This window comes from Neoarius graeffei, chromosome 14 (genome assembly GCF_027579695.1).
Source record: "Neoarius graeffei isolate fNeoGra1 chromosome 14, fNeoGra1.pri, whole genome shotgun sequence".
Lineage (NCBI taxonomy): Eukaryota > Metazoa > Chordata > Actinopteri > Siluriformes > Ariidae > Neoarius > Neoarius graeffei.
Genome location: NC_083582.1, coordinates 76,353,133 through 76,370,672, shown reverse-complemented (window position 1 = coordinate 76,370,672; position 17,540 = coordinate 76,353,133). Strand labels below are relative to the sequence as shown.

General features: G+C 44.2%; 1 protein-coding gene across 1 annotated transcript; it reads right to left on the bottom strand.

Moving 5' to 3' along the window:
• Positions 1-466: 466 nt before the first annotated feature.
• Positions 467-7,654, bottom strand: kcnj2a (potassium inwardly rectifying channel subfamily J member 2a). Its single transcript, XM_060940315.1, has 2 exons — positions 7,469-7,654; positions 467-4,387 (listed from the first exon to the last, which is right to left on the bottom strand). The coding sequence occupies exon 2, from the start codon at positions 4,128-4,130 to the stop codon at positions 2,847-2,849; it is 1,284 nt and encodes a 427-aa protein (XP_060796298.1). The 5' UTR covers positions 4,131-4,387; positions 7,469-7,654; the 3' UTR covers positions 467-2,846.
• Between the last annotated feature and the right edge of the window lie 9,886 nt (positions 7,655-17,540).

Below are 17,540 nucleotides of genomic sequence, written 5' to 3'. Positions count from 1 at the left end.
ATTTCCAGAAGTAAATGTATCTGCAATCAAATCTTTTTTTTTTCTTTAACTGAAAGGCTAATAAGGTGATCTAGTTCGCAGAAAGAGGAATGCAAATAGTGTGAAAGGAAGCGAGAGAGAGATACTGATGTTGTCTGAGATCTTTCTTCCTAACATCCAAGACGAATGTTTAACCTAACGTTTGTCTAATTCATTGTTGATTTTAAGCTTTTTGAACTCTATCTATTCACCCAACATACAGTACACGGATAATTCCAAGACAAACATGATGTTAAAATGATTTCAAGGGAGCCAAAACTTTCAAACTCGAGTGTTAAAGGATTATTTGACATCTACAAGCACACAATGAGAGTCGAGCAACACTTGTTTTGATTCTTCATTCATATTTTATTGAAAAACAGAAATAAAATAGCATGTACAATAATTATTACAACAACAACAATAATAATAATAATAACTTCAATAATATTAGTCATAATATAAAAAATCTGTACATTCCATTGTTTTTTGCAGTACAAGGAAGACTGATAGAGGAAAAAAAAGAAAATAAAAATGGACTGCAAAAAGTACTGGGATATTTACAAACCAAGAAGAAACTGCACGCATGCCATCAGTCATTAAGAAGGGCTTCTTCAGGTTGATAGGTCAGTATTAATCAGGCCTACTGATTCTGGCTAGTGTTGGTTTTTCAGATAAATGCACAGAAGGGAAAAAACCCCACAAAGCTAACACAAAAGCGGATACCGATTCGTGTTGATGTGTACACTTTTTGAGCGTAAAGCTTAAAATAAAGTTGATCTGAATATTATTATCTCCATTTAGAGAGCATGGGAGAATATTTGCTCTGCTATAAAAACGTCCTGACATGTCGAGAGGCTGGTATTTTAGCATGACATCAACCGATCGCTATGAAATCTCAGGTTATGATCCATCCTGAGCTCAGTGCTGGTGACAGGATCTTGGTCTAATGACTCAGTCCTACAGGTTTCAATGACCTGGCACATGGAGCCAATGAGCCATTAAGGTTGAACTGCAATTCGTAAGATAAAGCTCGGCTTTAGTGCTGTGTAAAATGTCATGATATTAAAAAAAACTAAACATTGTAGGGGTATGAATGTCTGTAACAGTGCTGTTTTCTATCCAATTAGCTACCTTAAATCTCAAGGCCATAATACAGTGCAGTTTTATATGTCGAACATTTAGGCTTCGTTGTAAAAAAATATATTTTGAGTTCATACAAATTGCTTGTATGCAAATCTACACGTTTCTAACAACCTTGGAACACTTACTTATGCAGCACTATAATATAATATATAATATAACACTGACGTTATAAAGGAGGAGTTTTCCCAAGAGGCTACCCTGTAACCTTCTGATTTCTTATGATCTCTGTGATATTTTCTTTTAAAAACATTTGGCTTTGAATATTGAAAAAAACAAACAAACCCAATATCTGATAAAATAAGCATGTGTACTGAAGAACAAACAAAACCAAAATTCCATCAAAAATATTTTCAATTTTATTTTTTTGTCCTATAGACCTACATCTAATATCCTTCAAAAGTATCTGATACCTTGTTTAGAATACTCTTTAGAATATTTCAGTCTTCTCCAAAACCGTATTATAAGATGCAACATAGCAGCATGTATGGAAAAACATTCATTAGCACATTCTCTCCCTCTCTTCCCCAGTGGATGGGACGAGCGCTGTGTTTGGCTTTGACACCGGTCTGACCCTGTGGGAGTTACCGCTGTAAACAGGCATGTTCCTTGCATTTGCCCTAGCTCGAGAGCCTACAATTAAGCCCAAATGACCCACGCAGAACAAAACTACTCATTACATTAATCGCAAGTAAACTGTTTGTATTGTGGCCACAGGTCACACACATACACACATCTATCAGAAATCCCAAACAGGTCTATTTCAGGGATACCTTTGACCCCAACTAAGGCCTTTAGACTCATCTGAACAATATGTGGTACAAACAGTAATACATTAAATAATATATTAGCCAGTGTTCATCATTATGTTAAAAATTGGACTTCTGTATATCTTTATGACATGATAGGACCCTAAAACCCTCTGTCTGTAAGTACAGGTGTAAAGCTTTTGTTAGGTTACTGGCCTATGTGGTGAGTAAAGATTTTCTACATTGTTGCTGCAAAGAGGCCTAATGGCCAGTGAAGCAGTTTTGGGACCAAAAGGTTGCCGGTTTGATTCCCAGGACCAGCAGGAACGGCTGGAGCAAGGCACCTTACCCCAACGGCTGCCCAGGGTACATTGCTCTGGATAACAGCGCCTGCTAAATGCCTCTAATGTAACAGATGCTTGGCTATGTAATACAAGGCATAGAGTAAGGTAAACGTGCACACCTTACTGTCAGTAAGGTTTTCTTTTCTCTCCACAAGATTTCAGTATAAACCACAGTCCATGATTTGAGATCATTCATGCATCACTAAAACACTTTTTAAACAGTTTTTTAGCCTACTCATATCACTCTGCCACTGCTGGACAAATGCCCAGGAAGCCATGCCTGATATTTTCAAGTTTTACACAGCACTCACATCCCTTCCACTGTATGCCATCAAAGAGCAATGGTCTAAAAGGTAGTGTTGCATAACTGGATAAACCCATCGGCCCCTTTATGTGCACTCATTTTCAGTGCAATGCCTCTTTATAAACCAGATATATTCATCATGAACACTCTTGTTCAGTTCATCTCTAAACCTCTCTTTGCAGCTGTACCGTCAGCTTAAGTCTGCGTCCCCTCAGGACTTCAGTTCAGCTCAATGTGCCTATTTGATCAACAGGCAATTACTGGATTTTTCACAGGAGGCCTATACAGTCATATTTCTGATTCTCGCCTGAGAGGCCGTGACTCTAAAGGAACACTGGCTTGATTGTGGTCAGAGTCTGAGCCAGTGTCAGTGTGTGTGTTCATGGGCACCAGTCCACCCCCGTCTCCTTCCTCCTTCTCCTCTTTGTTTGGAAGCACCACCTCATTCTCATAACAGAAGGAATTAGAATTGGAAAGGATGTATTTTTTCTCTGCAAGGTCCCTGGCGCTACACAGCGGGGTGCTGGGCACCTCATAGGTCTTGTGAAAGCGTGAATAGTCCACTTTGTAGTAGTTCTTCTCCTCGAACAGGACTGGCTCGAAGCGGTGACCCCAGAGGATCTCGCTGGCCAGATATGAGCTACGGCACTGAGTTGTCATGGCTGTTGCTTCCACCATACCTTCCAAGATCACCACAATCTCGAACTCTGAACTGTCTAGCTCCTGCTTACTCAAGTCATAAAATGGGCTGTCCTCGTTAATCTCATGGACAATGGTTATTGGAGAAACCAAGAAGATACGGTCAATGCCACTATCAAAGCCCACATCAACGTCTATTTGGTCCAGTGGGATGTATTCCCCCTCTGCTGTCGTACGAGACCTAAGGAGCTGAGCCCGCACATGGGCCTCTACCAGATGGCTCTTGCGCAAGTTGCCAACCCTCCACATTAGACACAGCTTGTTGTCCCTCATGGCCACGGTAGCATTGTGGCTGAACACCAATGTCTCGTTTCGCTTCTTAGGCTTGGCCAGCTTGGCCATGACAGCACCAATGATGAAAGCGTCAATGATGCAGCCCACGATGCTCTGAAAGACCACCATGAAGACGGCAATCGGACACTCATCGGTAACATAGCGGTAGCCATAGCCAATGGTAGTCTGCGTCTCGATGGAGAAAAGAAAAGCTGCGGTAAAGCTGCTCACGTTCGAAACACATTTTGGACCGCTGCCTTCCAGGTCTCCACGGAAGATGGCCACCAGCCAGAAGATACATCCGAAGAACAGCCATGAAAGCAGGAACGCCAAGCAGAAGATGATAAGCATCCAGCGCCAGCGAATGTCCACACAAGTGGTAAAAATGTCTGCCAAATAACGTTGACCCTTCTCACTGACATTGATGAACTGTACATTGCAGTGCCCATCCTTCTTGACGAACCTACTCTGGGGCTGATGCCGTGTGTGCACCTTGCTCTTCCCATTCCCATAGCCATTCTGCACCGCCATAGTGGCCAACTTCATCCCGTCCTCCTCTGATGACACAATGCTGTAGCGGTTAGCCCGCACACTTCCCATCACCTCTGTCTGGGAGGGCTGTGCAGCTTCTGCTTTGGAAAACAGTCTGAGTTTCTGGAAGAAGCGTTGGAGAAACAGTTTTGAAACGCTCACGGAGACCAACACAAGAAGGAAATGGGGGAACTGTTTAGAGCCGGACGCAACAGGCGTCACTCTGCTCCAGTTAGACCTTTTGACTGACAGAAAGGTCTGCAGGGCCTAGTGTGCGCTGATCACTCTGCTCTCATCTGCTCCTTCGTTCTCATCAGTGAAGTGTCCTATCAAAAACAAGAATTGGAGGTAGACAATTAGTTTTATTTTGCTAAATATATTACAACATTTGACACCGACACTGGGTTAAATATCTGTTGGAACTAATAACAGCTGATCTTAACGGATGTTGATACAGGACACGCACACACACACACACCAAAAAAAAAAAACTACTACGAAGCCAATGAGGACTCTGACTAATCTCTTAGGTTAGTTCAGAACCGCAGAATGTGCCAAAAATATTTCATTTGGTTCTGAATAAAATAACAATGAGTAACTTTAGCTCTCATTCCTCAGAGCTGAGAGATTGTAATGTAGTTAGTAAAGGTTTGCTCTGTCATTTTTAGCAGCACAACAATTATAAGACAATTCTGACATTTGTCTCAAGGTTACAGTACTTCCTTGAGATCCCATGGAAAATCTGGCTTATGTCACGTCATGTGCACGTTACCTTGCATTTTGCTGACTCTGCTTGGCTAATATGGTTTTGTACAGTTTCACCTGTGGAACAAACAATAAACGTGTTGCTGCAATTATGGCCTCGGCAGCAGAATGGATAGGAATTTCTATTTGCCCTGCAGCACAATGCTGCTTTCCAGCAGTCACTTGCAACACTTTAATGCCCCACCAGTGTATCTGTCAACCTGTTCGCTCCATGCTCCACCAGCCTTACTGCTCACTGGTGCATTATTAATGCCCATTTTCACATACTTTGCTAATCACACAGTCAGGGAAGATGGAAAATGTTTTGCATGACTACATCCTTTACCAGTGCACTGGTACACACTGGCTGGATTTCTCTAACCAGTAGCAGAGTCCTGGAAACTTTTCCAACCACACTCTAAAACAGATTATTTTGAGTATGCTGGCCTGCCCAGATAGCAGATTATTCCGGGCCAAATATGGTTCAGTTCAGGCAAAATAAGGGCCAGTTATGGCAATGGCAAGCAGATTATGGGCCAAAAAAGCCTGAACTATGAGCAGCCACATTTAAGGTTTTCATAGAATTTAGAGAATTTGGAATTGGCCCAAATGCAGCATTTTTGTGCTGGTCCATATCATGCCTGAGATCAGTTCTCATCAAGGTGGAGTTGTGGCTGTGGTTTGGTAGCCAACTTTGGATGAGTTTGTTACCATCATTCCACAGTGGTAAGTAGGCTAGATGAGTAAGCATTTAAGTGCAAACCAGCACTGGGCCATCCATCACTTTATCATTTACTGACGTGATTAGTGCTTTTCTAAACAGTCTAGCACAGTGGCTCAGAGCTCTTTCGCATGTATTATAATGAATGCAAATCTGAAACCAATTTAATTTCCACAACTGCACCAGAAAGCAATGGTTTGTGATCACTTCTTTCTGCTTGGTGGTGTACAGTACAGTGAGCCAGATGGGACTGGAGAGCTCATCCACTGGGACCTCATCTTCTCTCAGCTGTGTAGGGCTCGCCCTGTGAGCACTATAGCATCACTCATTGTGTTCCTTAGTCTGCTCTGGATGTTTTTAAACATGATCCCAGAGCAACCAGCTATGAGAAAAGGTGCACATTTGATATTTACAGTAATTCTATATTTCCAGAACAATTTGACGTCGTGAAGGAAGAAAATGTAAGATGAGATGTAAGATTTGATTATTCATACCAGTGGGTACTAATCTATTGCCTAGCTGATACTCTCAACAGTACCTCATTTGTAATATTAGTGTGTATCCATTACCTGTTACATACACTCCTGTCAAGTGTCATGTACCTCACACAACAGAAGAAATAAAGACAATCATTTTAAGGGTGCACTAGGATTCACGTTTCTATACCGGTACAAAACATAGGTATTAAAGTAATATTAAAAAAAGAGATGCATCTTTGAGAACGTACTAGAGTCCAGTTTAGTGTCTAAGTGTAGTAAATAACTCTCAGCATGCTTTTTAGCACTGATTTGACTGCATCCAAGCCAGCAAACACAAGCGAAATAGCTTTTTAATGGATTAAATGTGATTCAGAATGATTTGTGACAAAGATCAAAGTGAGCTGCCTTTTGAAAATCTGATGGCTGGAAATGGAAATGTTACAATATATTCTACTGGATAAATGATCAAATACCTGGCAATGCACGCAGGCAGATTGACAGATGGGACTGTTTCTTTGAGTAAATGAAATGTAATATAACAATGTTTATGTCTCGGAGGAGTGTTTACTTTAATAGCGTGGAACAGAAACACACAGTGGAAAATGTGACCGAAAAAAAAACCCTCTACTTTTTTCCCCTTCCTTCTTCAGGAATTAACCTCTTATCCATCACTTAAAAACGTGCCTCCAACAGCACATCTTGCATAGTTCAGCCTGGAAGGAGTTCTGTAGTTTAGGAGTGAGTCAACACTGCCTGTGCATGAGCATGAACATGTGGCTGACCCTGCCGGCTGTCTGCTGAGAAATGCCACAAACAAACAAGCAAACAAACAAAAACGTGCGACATGTGCGCGCGCGCGCTCCAAATAACCGCACCGCTGTTACCGCGGCGCGCGCTTAACTTTAATCGAATAACAATAAAAATAGATACGAGTTCTGGGGATTTTTTTTTTTTTGATTGGACAGGAATGCATTGGAAACGTCCAAATCCTATGAGTGTCCTATGAGTTCCAACAGGTGCAAAGCAGAAGAAGGAACACTGCACATTTTTATCATGCAGTGCATTTCTGAGCTCCTTTCCCCTCCCTGTTTAATTATGTTAACTACTTACTTACTTCCTCACTCACTCACTCACTCACTTACTTAGAGTATGTGGCATGAAATGCATATTTTATTTTTCCTTTCTATTCTATTCTTGCGTGCTAGGCATGGATTATTAATGCATCTTTTAGTGAAATGATTAAATAATACATTTCCTCCTACTTTGCATGCTTGAATATTTGGATATTCAGCTTGCAACCTTACATTTAAAAAAAAAAACCTGTTTTTGTATGAAAAGCTTAATTCGATGTTGCAAAAATGCAAATCAGGGTTAAAACGTACTCTAATGAGATGATTATATCGAGTTGAGAATAAAGCAGGTGAATAAGAACACCCCCAAAATGTTTATTCATTCAGTCTTACCTGATGCTCATTGGTAGTCAAAAATCAAAACAACCACCACCACAAAAACATTCTCTACGGTCGGTATATCCAACTTTCCACGTTGAAGTCCGCAGCACGTGTGTTCAAAAAACGTGGATTATTATTATTATTATAATCAAATAAACTAAACACGCCCACGTGATCAGCCGGATCCTAACACGCGCTTACACTCATGTGCTCGTCAGTCTGCGCCTCCAAAACAATTTAAATAGAATACAACCGGTCCACTCCGCCCCCCGGCTCACATCCAGCCAATGAGAACAACCTAAATACCGGCTAGCCCCACCTCCTCCTCTACAACCAGCCAATTCCATCAGGCTGAGATGAAAAGACCGGTTCTGCTCGAGTCTCTCTTCTTTGAACTTCAACTAGCCAATCAGATGACTCGGGTAGTGACGTCACCTAGAGCGGCGCATAAATCCATCTGCTGGGTTGAGACAAGTACAGAACAAACTTGAGACCTGAAAGGGGTTCTCTCTCTCTCTCTCTCTCTCTCTCTCTCACACACACACACACACACACACACAGCAATACTGAGCTTGTTCTGATCATGAATGTGTAGACTGTGATAAGAAGAGAATAAATTATATATTTTTTGAATGTTTAATAATATTTAAAACCTTAATTATATTTAAATTGGGCTAATTTATAGCACTACTACTACTACTACTACTACTGGACCACAATGGAAATAAGTGTTATACACTTTCTTGTGTTATCCATGTATCTTAATGTACACTATATTTATGTATTTTGTGCATTATTTTACAAAATAAAATCAATCAATCTACTACTACTACTACTAATAATAATAATAATAATTCCAGTGAGTCTGGCTGTGCAGCATAGCTAATTACGTTGGCAATAAATGAATCAGGGATCATCATGTACGTCACCCTTTTCCATTTTGCCATTTATAGTGATAAAGAGAGAAATAAACCACACAGGAGAACTAAACAGTTTCCACTTTCAAAAACTGGCAAAATTTAGATTTTTCCCTTTTTGATTGCTTAATGTTTGTCGATCATGTCTTCCAACACAATACATGCAACCATTTTATTGACGTACTGACGAGAATGTTGCATTTCCTTGTCATTTCCCTGCACTTCCTTTAAAATATAAACAGTAGCCTCATGTAGCTGGGAGATAAAGAGTGGTGTAAGCTTGAACTATGGAACAACTTATTGAATTTTATATTGATCTCAGTTAATACATAAGCCCAGGCCTGGTGTTACTTCTCATTTGTGTTATTAATTAGCTAATGAAAACTGATTCTACAGATTGTCATTGCGTCCTTAGCAACACTGCATAACAGTATATGTTTATTTATTTATTAAGAGTAAATAAAACAATAATCATTTTCCTAAATGCATAGTAAAATGCTGAATAGCTATAATGGAATATGAATGGTTTTGGGCATGCAGAACAACTAATCAGAGTTTAGGTATGCTTCAAAAGCAAGTTAATTTTGAATACAAAGGTTGTAATCAGTACAACATGAATACAATCATAATAATTAAAAAAAATCAACACAAGTGCTGTGCATTTTTAAAAGACATCCATCAATTATCCTGATCTGGAATTAGCTAGCTTTCTATTTGAACAAGGGCGCAATGTCACACTGCTTACTAATCATAAGCTAATGAGGCATGTTGGACTGTGTTTGTGAAGCTTTAGATCCTTTCTTGTTCACTCTATAAATAATGGCGCCTATTTATAGCTGTCTGCTCTGAGCTGGTGTTTGCTTTTCAGGTCGATTTGAGTCAATGCTTGTACAAGAGCTGTTACTAACCACAAGGTGGAGGCCTGGAGGCTCTAATATTTCCCGATGTCCTCTCAAAGCCATGGCCAATTGAGGAGAAACTGTTCATAGAAGATGCCTAAAACATCTGCTATCCAGTCTACATGAACACATGGCTGCCAATTTTCAGGAATTGATCTGTGAGAGGACAGGGATAGTGTCAGCCAGAAATGACTGTAAAAGCAATGATCCTTTTAACACTGTCAAGATGTACATTTTTGTTCCCCAAGTTACAAATAATGAACATGTAGCCCATCCTTTAGATTTAATGCTTTTCTACAATAAACGAACTGTAAGTTCAAAGGTAAAGCAGCGTTTTAGCTTAAATTGCTTGGTGCTCCACTACAAGTGTGTTCTTTCACACCAAAGACACACTATTTATTTTATTTTTGTTGAATATAATTATTTCTTGATGAGGAATTTTGGTTTTCTCAGAATAAATTTATTTCAATCCAAGGTTGGATTTTTCTTATTTTTTCAGTGTGACATGAAGCGACTTCACCAAAAGGTGGATTTTTTTCAAACTCTTTTTTTTTTTAAAACAATCTTTACGAGGGGTGCCAATAATTATGGAGAGCACTATATATATTAGCTATACTTTCACCCTGCAATGGACATATTCCTAGTTATTAATATGCTTTTAGTGCAGTATTTCAAAATTATGTGACAAACATTTGGGCCTTTCAAATGCTGAACAAATAAAATATATTATTGCAACATAGTGTATTAAATGCAGTCCATTGCTCGGATTTAATATATTCAAAACTCTGCAGCCAGAGCCCTCACCTCTACTAAACGCTTGGCACATGTCATCCCAATCCTCCAGAACCTCCACTGGCTCCCTGTTCTAGATCGCATTCAGTATAAAATGTTCTGTTTACATTTAAAGCACTCCATGGCTAAGCTCCTCAATATCTAATGGAATTACTTCAATGCTACTCTCCTATTTGCAGTCCATCCATTATCCATAACTGCTTATCCTCTGCAGGGTCGCAGGCAAGCTGGAGCCTGCTGACTATGGGTGAGAGGCGGGGTACACCCTGGACAAGTTGTCAGATCATCACAGGGCGACACACAGAGACAAACAACCATTCACACTCACATTCACACCTACGGTCAATTTAGAGTCACCAGTTAACCTAACCTGCATGTCTTTGGACTGTGGGGGAAACTGGAGCACCCAGAGGAAACCCACGCGGACACGGGGAGAACATGCAAACTCCACACAGAAAGGCCCCTGTCGGCCGCTGGGCTCGAACCCAGAACCTTCTTGCTGTGAGGCAACAGTGCTAACCACTACACCACCATGCCGTCCTATCAAAATAGTATGATAACAAATTAAATCAATAAAAATGTGTCTTCCACATTCATTTTTGAAGTTTAATTCTGAGCTTTCGGACCTACGGCCCATCATCAGGGACGGAACGGAATATGTATTTACAAATGTCAACAAACTAGTTTAACTGGAAATTGTTATTGTTATTATTTTTAGTTAAACTAGTTTGTTGACATTTGTAAATAGCCTACACGTTCCATTCTGTTCTTGATGAGGGACCGTAGGTCAGAAAGTTCAGAATTAAACTTCATAAATTGATGTGGACGACACATTTTTTTATTGATTTAATATGATTCCCACATACAAACAAAGTTTGTATATAGTATGATAACGTTTCTCTGTGTATACATATCAATGTCCTCGCCCGCTCAGCCACCATTTTGTTGACGTTTCCCGGCAATTACCAGAAACGGATCGACAAGATGACATTTTAAGCACAGATTTGAAATGGTTGGAAATAACATATGTTGGTTTTTTTTGGTTCAGATAACACAACAAGCCTATTTATTAAGATTGCTCGCTTTTTCAAACGAAAAGAAGAAAAACACCCAATATCTGCTTGCGCCAGTTTAAGATTGTGACATGCTAACATTTTCAGCTAACATCTTAATCAACAAGGTGATTAGATTGGCTCTTTTTATTGGAGGGCTGGACCTGTTTAATTCACCATTTTAAGTGTTACACTTTATTAATATTTAAATCAGTGGGTTACCATCACTCAAACTGTCTCTGGTATGTTCTTATTGCTAATCTTGGCTAAAGCAAAGTTATTAAACTATTCCCTGATGGCTAATTTGGTAGGGGTGTGTCAAGGTCCTAGGTATAATCCAAAATGTCTATTGTTTTTACATTTGCCTCAATTTGTTTAATGTTTTTATTGCTGTGGGGTAATAGAGGTTATTTTTAATACATGGTCATTTTAATACGATGTTATTTAAAGAAATAGACTGCTAAAATTGCGAAGTTAAAGGAAAACTAAACAAACGCACCCCAGCAGTGGTCTAGTCCTTTTGGCTTGCTTAGCCATTAGCTAAGCATCTTCCTACAGGTCGGTTGGTATGGAAGCTCATCTCATCTCATTATCTCTAGCCACTTTATCCTTCTACAGGGTCGCAGGCAAGCTGGATCCTATCCCAGCTGACTACGGGCGAAAGGCGGGGTACACCCTGGACAAGTCGCCAGGTCATCACAGGGCTGACACATAGACACAGACAACCATTCACACTCACATTCACACCTACGGTCAATTTAGAGTCACCAGTTAACCTAACCTGCATGTCTTTGGACTGTGGGGGAAACCGGAGCACCCGGAGGAAACCCACGCGGACACGGGGAGAACATGCAAACTCCACACAGAAAGGCCCTCGCCGGCCCCGGGGCTCGAACCCAGGACCTTCTTGCTGTGAGACGACAGCGCTAACGCCACCGTGCCGCCCCCGGTATGGAAGCTATTCATATTTACTAATAAAAGAATGAGAGTGGCTGAGAAAAGTAAAAAAAATACTCTTCCTAGACAAAAAAAAAAATCTTTGTTTTGTTTTCAGTTTCACATTAGTTGAACTTACTTAAAAAATTTATCAGGTTTACATGCTAGCTAGCTAATGTGTAAACTAATGTACTAGCTGATGTGTAAACTAATGTACTAGCTGATGTGTAAACTAATGTACTAGCTGATGTGTAAGCTAATATGTTAGCTGTGCAACATTCATGATAGGAAAAAAAGCAGTTATGTTTGCCTAATGACAATGCCAATTTTACCTCAGACGTTTAGATGTGTGTTTTTTTCCCCTGTAACATTTAATTTTGTGTTAGAAAACAAACGTTTGGAACTCTGAATGTTTTTGTACTGACTGGATAACAAAGTCATAAAATAGAAATCTATAACAAAGTTTGTATGAAAAAAATAGAGGGCCTCAGGCTTTTGTACAGTGTTCTCTGTATATATCCTGTAGAGGCTCGTTCGTAGTGAGACCTTGAGAAAAGTGCTATAGCTTACGCTGACGAAGTCTCTGTCCCAAAGTAACTGTTTCCACTCTCAGTGTCCGTGTGCCTTGCAATAAATCCACTTGAAACGTCTTGAAAGCTGAACTTTAATCCTCGTTTAACAATTACAAAGGTTCTAAGATACAGAGAGTCGGTGAGTCAGGTAAGAAAAACTGTTCGCTTCCACGGCTTCTCGAGATCTCCCCTGAGAAGCGTGAGACCGTTCTAATTCTTAACATATGAATTCTGATTCTAATTCTAATTCTTTTAACCTTGCCACATATTATTCATCATCTTAATCATGAAATAAACTACTTATATGAAATTACGCACTCAAATGAAATTATATATACCTTTTAACATAAATTGTAATTCACATCTATATGAATTCTACTTTGGCCGCTACATATCCCATCGGATCAAAACTAGTCTTTGTCTTTTAATCATACATGAGCTTATTCATTTTTAAATAATATGCTTATCCACATTTTGATCATATGGTGTAACATCAGATTCAGAATGATTTGTGACCAAGTGATGATTATGTATGCAATTCTTTTGTAAAGATAAAAGATATATATGTTATTTACCAGCTGGGAGGTCCGTATCGTGAAATACCTTGCCCAAGGTCTTGAAAGTACTGAGCGAGGTCCTCTGGGCCGAGGTCAGTATTCAAGGCCGAGGTCACGGTATTTCACCATACGGACCGACCTTAAGCTGGTAAATAATATATACATTTTTTTCTTTACCAAATTCTAACAGAAAACGAGAGCGCCCAAAAGGAAAAACTGAGCCGAGGCGAGCCACCATTTTGAATCTTCATTCACGGCTGTAATGCAAATTGCTTCCTCCTCGGTATGGACCCTTTTCATGTGACGTCACGACAAACGCGGCCGCCATTTTGGACATGTACTACCAGTAGTTTACCACAGCCAACCTTGAGGAACGGCAGCAAAGAAAGTTTTTACTTTCAGCAAGACTTCCATCATGCCACTATATTGTTGTGCACCTGGATGTAGTAACCATCAACAAACAAGGCAAGGTTTATCATTTTATCGGATCCCGATGGAGAAGATGGATAGCGGCCATTAACAGGAAATATTGGCAGCCCTCGGCATACCAACGCTTGTGTAGTGACCACTTTGTTGGAGGTAAGACGAATAAAATTAGCCAGAAAAGGCATTACATTGCTATTAACATTCTGTGGCGGCGAGTGTGTAACCAAATAGGTTAAAATAACCCATTGTAACCTCTTTGTTCTTCTGTAGTAGCTATTGTTGACTAGCTAATGTCAACAACATAGTAGCTAGTATGTTACTGTAGCAATGTTTATGTTCAGTCATTTGGATGACTGTTAAAACCTTTCAGTCTCAAGTTTTTCCTTTACTGTATTTACTAGTTTACTGTAATTATGATCCGGCAGCTATTTACACTGGATCCAGTGTAAATAGTTGCCCTAGCCAACGTCTGAGGTTCCGGAGCGCGCTCTGGCTTGCTCCCCCTCAAATTAAGCAGCGCACTCCGGCTTGCTCCCGGAGTGCTCCGGCCGAGGTTCCGGAGCGCGCTCCGGCTTGCTCCCCCTCAAATTAAGCAGCGCGCTCCGGCTTGCTCCCCCTCAAATTAAGCAGCGTGCTCCGGCTTGCTCCCCCTCAAATTAAGCAGCGTGCTCCGGCTTGCTCTCCCTCAAATTAAGCAGCGCGCTCAGGCTTGCTCCCCCTCAAATTAAGCAGCGCACTCCGGCTTGCTCCCGGAGTGCTCCGGCCGAGGTTCCGGAGCGCGCTCCGGCTTGCTCCCCCTCAAATTAAGCAGCGTGCTCCGGCTTGCTCCCCCTCAAATTAAGCAGCGTGCTCCGGCTTGCTCCCCCTCAAATTAAGCAGCGCGCTCAGGCTTGCTCCCCCTCAAATTAAGCAGTGTGCTCCGGCTTGCTCCCCCTCAAATTAAGCAGCGGGCTCCGGCTTGCTCCCTCTCAAATTAAGCAGCGCGCTCCGGCTTGCTCCCGGAGTGCTCTGGCCGAGGTTCCGGAGCGTGCTCCGGCTTGCTCCCCCTCAAATTAAGCAGCGCGCTCCGGCTTGCTCCCCCTCAAATTAAGCAGCGCGCTCCGGCTTGCTCCCCCTCAAATTAAGCAGCGCGCTCCGGCTTGCTCCCCCTCAAATTAAGCAGCGCGCTCCGGCTTGCTCCCCCTCAAATTAAGCAGCGCGCTCCGGCTTGCTCCCCCTCAAATTAAGCAGCGCGCTCCGGCTTTCTCCCCCTCAAATTAAGCAGCGCGCTCAGGCTTGCTCCCCCTCAAATTAAGCAGCGTGCTCCGGCTTGCTCCCCCTCAAATTAAGCAGCGGGCTCCGGCTTGCTCCCTCTCAAATTAAGCAGCGCGCTCCGGCTTGCTCCCGGAGTGCTCCGGCCGAGGTTCCGGAGCGTGCTCCGGCTTGCTCCCCCTCAAATTAAGCAGCACGCTCGGGCTTGCTCCCCCTCAAATTAAGCAGCGCGCTCCGGCTTGCTCCCCCTCAAATTAAGCAGCGCGCTCCGGCTTGCTCCCCCTCAAATTAAGCAGCGCGCTCCGGCTTGCTCCCCCTCAAATTAAGCAGCGCGCTCCGGCTTGCTCCCCCTCAAATTAAGCAGCGTGCTCCGGCTTGCTCCCCCTCAAATTAAGCAGCGTGCTCCGGCTTGCTCCCCCTCAAATTAAGCAGCGTGCTCCGGCTTGCTCCCCCTCAAATTAAGCAGCGCGCTCAGGCTTGCTCCCCCTCAAATTAAGCAGCGTGCTCCGGCTTGCTCCCCTCAAATTAAGCAGCGGGCTCCAGCTTGCTCCCGGAGTGCTCTGGCCGAGGTTCCGGAGCGTGCTCCGGCTTGCTCCCCCTCAAATTAAGCAGCACGCTCCGGCTTGCTCCCGGAGTGCTCTGGCCGAGGTTCCGGAGCGTGCTCCGGCTTGCTCCCCCTCAAATTAAGCAGCACGCTCCGGCTTGCTCCCCCTCAAATTAAGCAGCGTGCTCCGGCTTGCTCCCCCTCAAATTAAGCAGCGCGCTCAGGCTTGCTCCCCCTCAAATTAAGCAGCGCACTCCGGCTTGCTCTCGGAGTGCTCCGGCCGAGGTTCCGGAGCGCGCTCCGGCTTGCTCCCACTCAAATTAAGCAGGGTGCTCCGGCTTGCTCCCCCTCAAATTAAGCAGCGTGCTCCGGCTTGCTCCCCCTCAAATTAAGCAGCACGCTCAGGCTTGCTCCCCCTCAAATTAAGCAGCGTGCTCCGGCTTGCTCCCCTCAAATTAAGCAGCGGGCTCCGGCTTGCTCCCTCTCAAATTAAGCAGCGCGCTCCGGCTTGCTCCCGGAGTGCTCCGGCCGAGGTTCCGGAGCGTGCTCCGGCTTGCTCCCCCTCAAATTAAGCAGCGTGCTCCGGCTTGCTCCCCCTCAAATTAAGCAGCGCGCTCCGGCTTGCTCCCCCTCAAATTAAGCAGCGCGCTCCGGCTTGCTCCCCCTCAAATTAAGCAGCGCGCTCCGGCTTGCTCCCCCTCAAATTAAGCAGCGTGCTCCGGCTTGCTCCCCCTCAAATTAAGCAGCGTGCTCCGGCTTGCTCCCCCTCAAATTAAGCAGCGCACTCCGGCTTGCTCTCGGAGTGCTCTGGCCGAGGTTCCGGAGCGCGCTCCGGCTTGCTCCCCCTCAAATTAAGCAGCGTGCTCCGGCTTGCTCCCCCTCAAATTAAGCAGCGCGCTCCGGCTTGCTCCCCCTCAAATTAAGCAGCGTGCTCCGGCTTGCTCCCCCTCAAATTAAGCAGCGTGCTCCGGCTTGCTCCCCCTCAAATTAAGCAGCGCACTCCGGCTTGCTCTCGGAGTGCTCTGGCCGAGGTTCCGGAGCGCGCTCCGGCTTGCTCCCCCTCAAATTAAGCAGCGTGCTCCGGCTTGCTCCCCCTCAAATTAAGCAGCGTGCTCCGGCTTGCTCCCCCTCAAATTAAGCAGCACGCTCAGGCTTGCTCCCCCTCAAATTAAGCAGCGTGCTCCGGCTTGCTCCCCTCAAATTAAGCAGCGGGCTCCGGCTTGCTCCCTCTCAAATTAAGCAGCGCGCTCCGGCTTGCTCCCGGAGTGCTCCGGCCGAGGTTCCGGAGCGTGCTCCGGCTTGCTCCCCCTCAAATTAAGCAGCACGCTCCGGCTTGCTCCCCCTCAAATTAAACAGCGCGCTCCGGCTTGCTCCCCCTCAAATTAAGCAGCGCGCTCCGGCTTGCTCCCCCTCAAATTAAGCAGCGCGCTCCGGCTTGCTCCCCCTCAAATTAAGCAGCGCGCTCCGGCTTGCTCCCCCTCAAATTAAGCAGCGCGCTCCGGCTTGCTCCCCCTCAAATTAAGCAGCGTGCTCCGGCTTGCTCCCCCTCAAATTAAGCAGCGTGCTCCGGCTTGCTCCCCCTCAAATTAAGCAGCGTGCTCAGGCTTGCTCCCCCTCAAATTAAGCAGCGCACTCCGGCTTGCTCCCGGAGTGCTCCGGCCGAGGTTCCGGAGCGCGCTCCGGCTTGCTCCCCCTCAAATTAAGCAGCGTGCTCCGGCTTGCTCCCCCTCAAATTAAGCAGCGTGCTCCGGCTTGCTCCCCCTCAAATTAAGCAGCGCGCTCAGGCTTGCTCCCCCTCAAATTAAGCAGCGTGCTCCGGCTTGCTCCCCTCAAATTAAGCAGCGGGCTCCGGCTTGCTCCCTCTCAAATTAAGCAGCGCGCTCCGGCTTGCTCCCGGAGTGCTCCGGCCGAGGTTCCGGAGCGTGCTCCGGCTTGCTCCCCCTCAAATTAAGCAGCACGCTCCGGCTTGCTCCCCCTCAAATTAAGCAGCGCGCTCCGGCTTGCTCCCCCTCAAATTAAGCAGCGCGCTCCGGCTTGCTCCCCCTCAAATTAAGCAGCGTGCTCCGGCTTTCTCCCCCTCAAATTAAGCAGCGCGCTCAGGCTTGCTCCCCCTCAAATTAAGCAGCGTGCTCCGGCTT

Excerpts from the sequence above, each read along its gene's own strand:
- kcnj2a (XM_060940315.1), bottom strand. The coding sequence starts at position 4,130 with ATGGGAAGTGTGCGGGCTAACCGCTACAGCATTGTGTCATCAGAGGAG.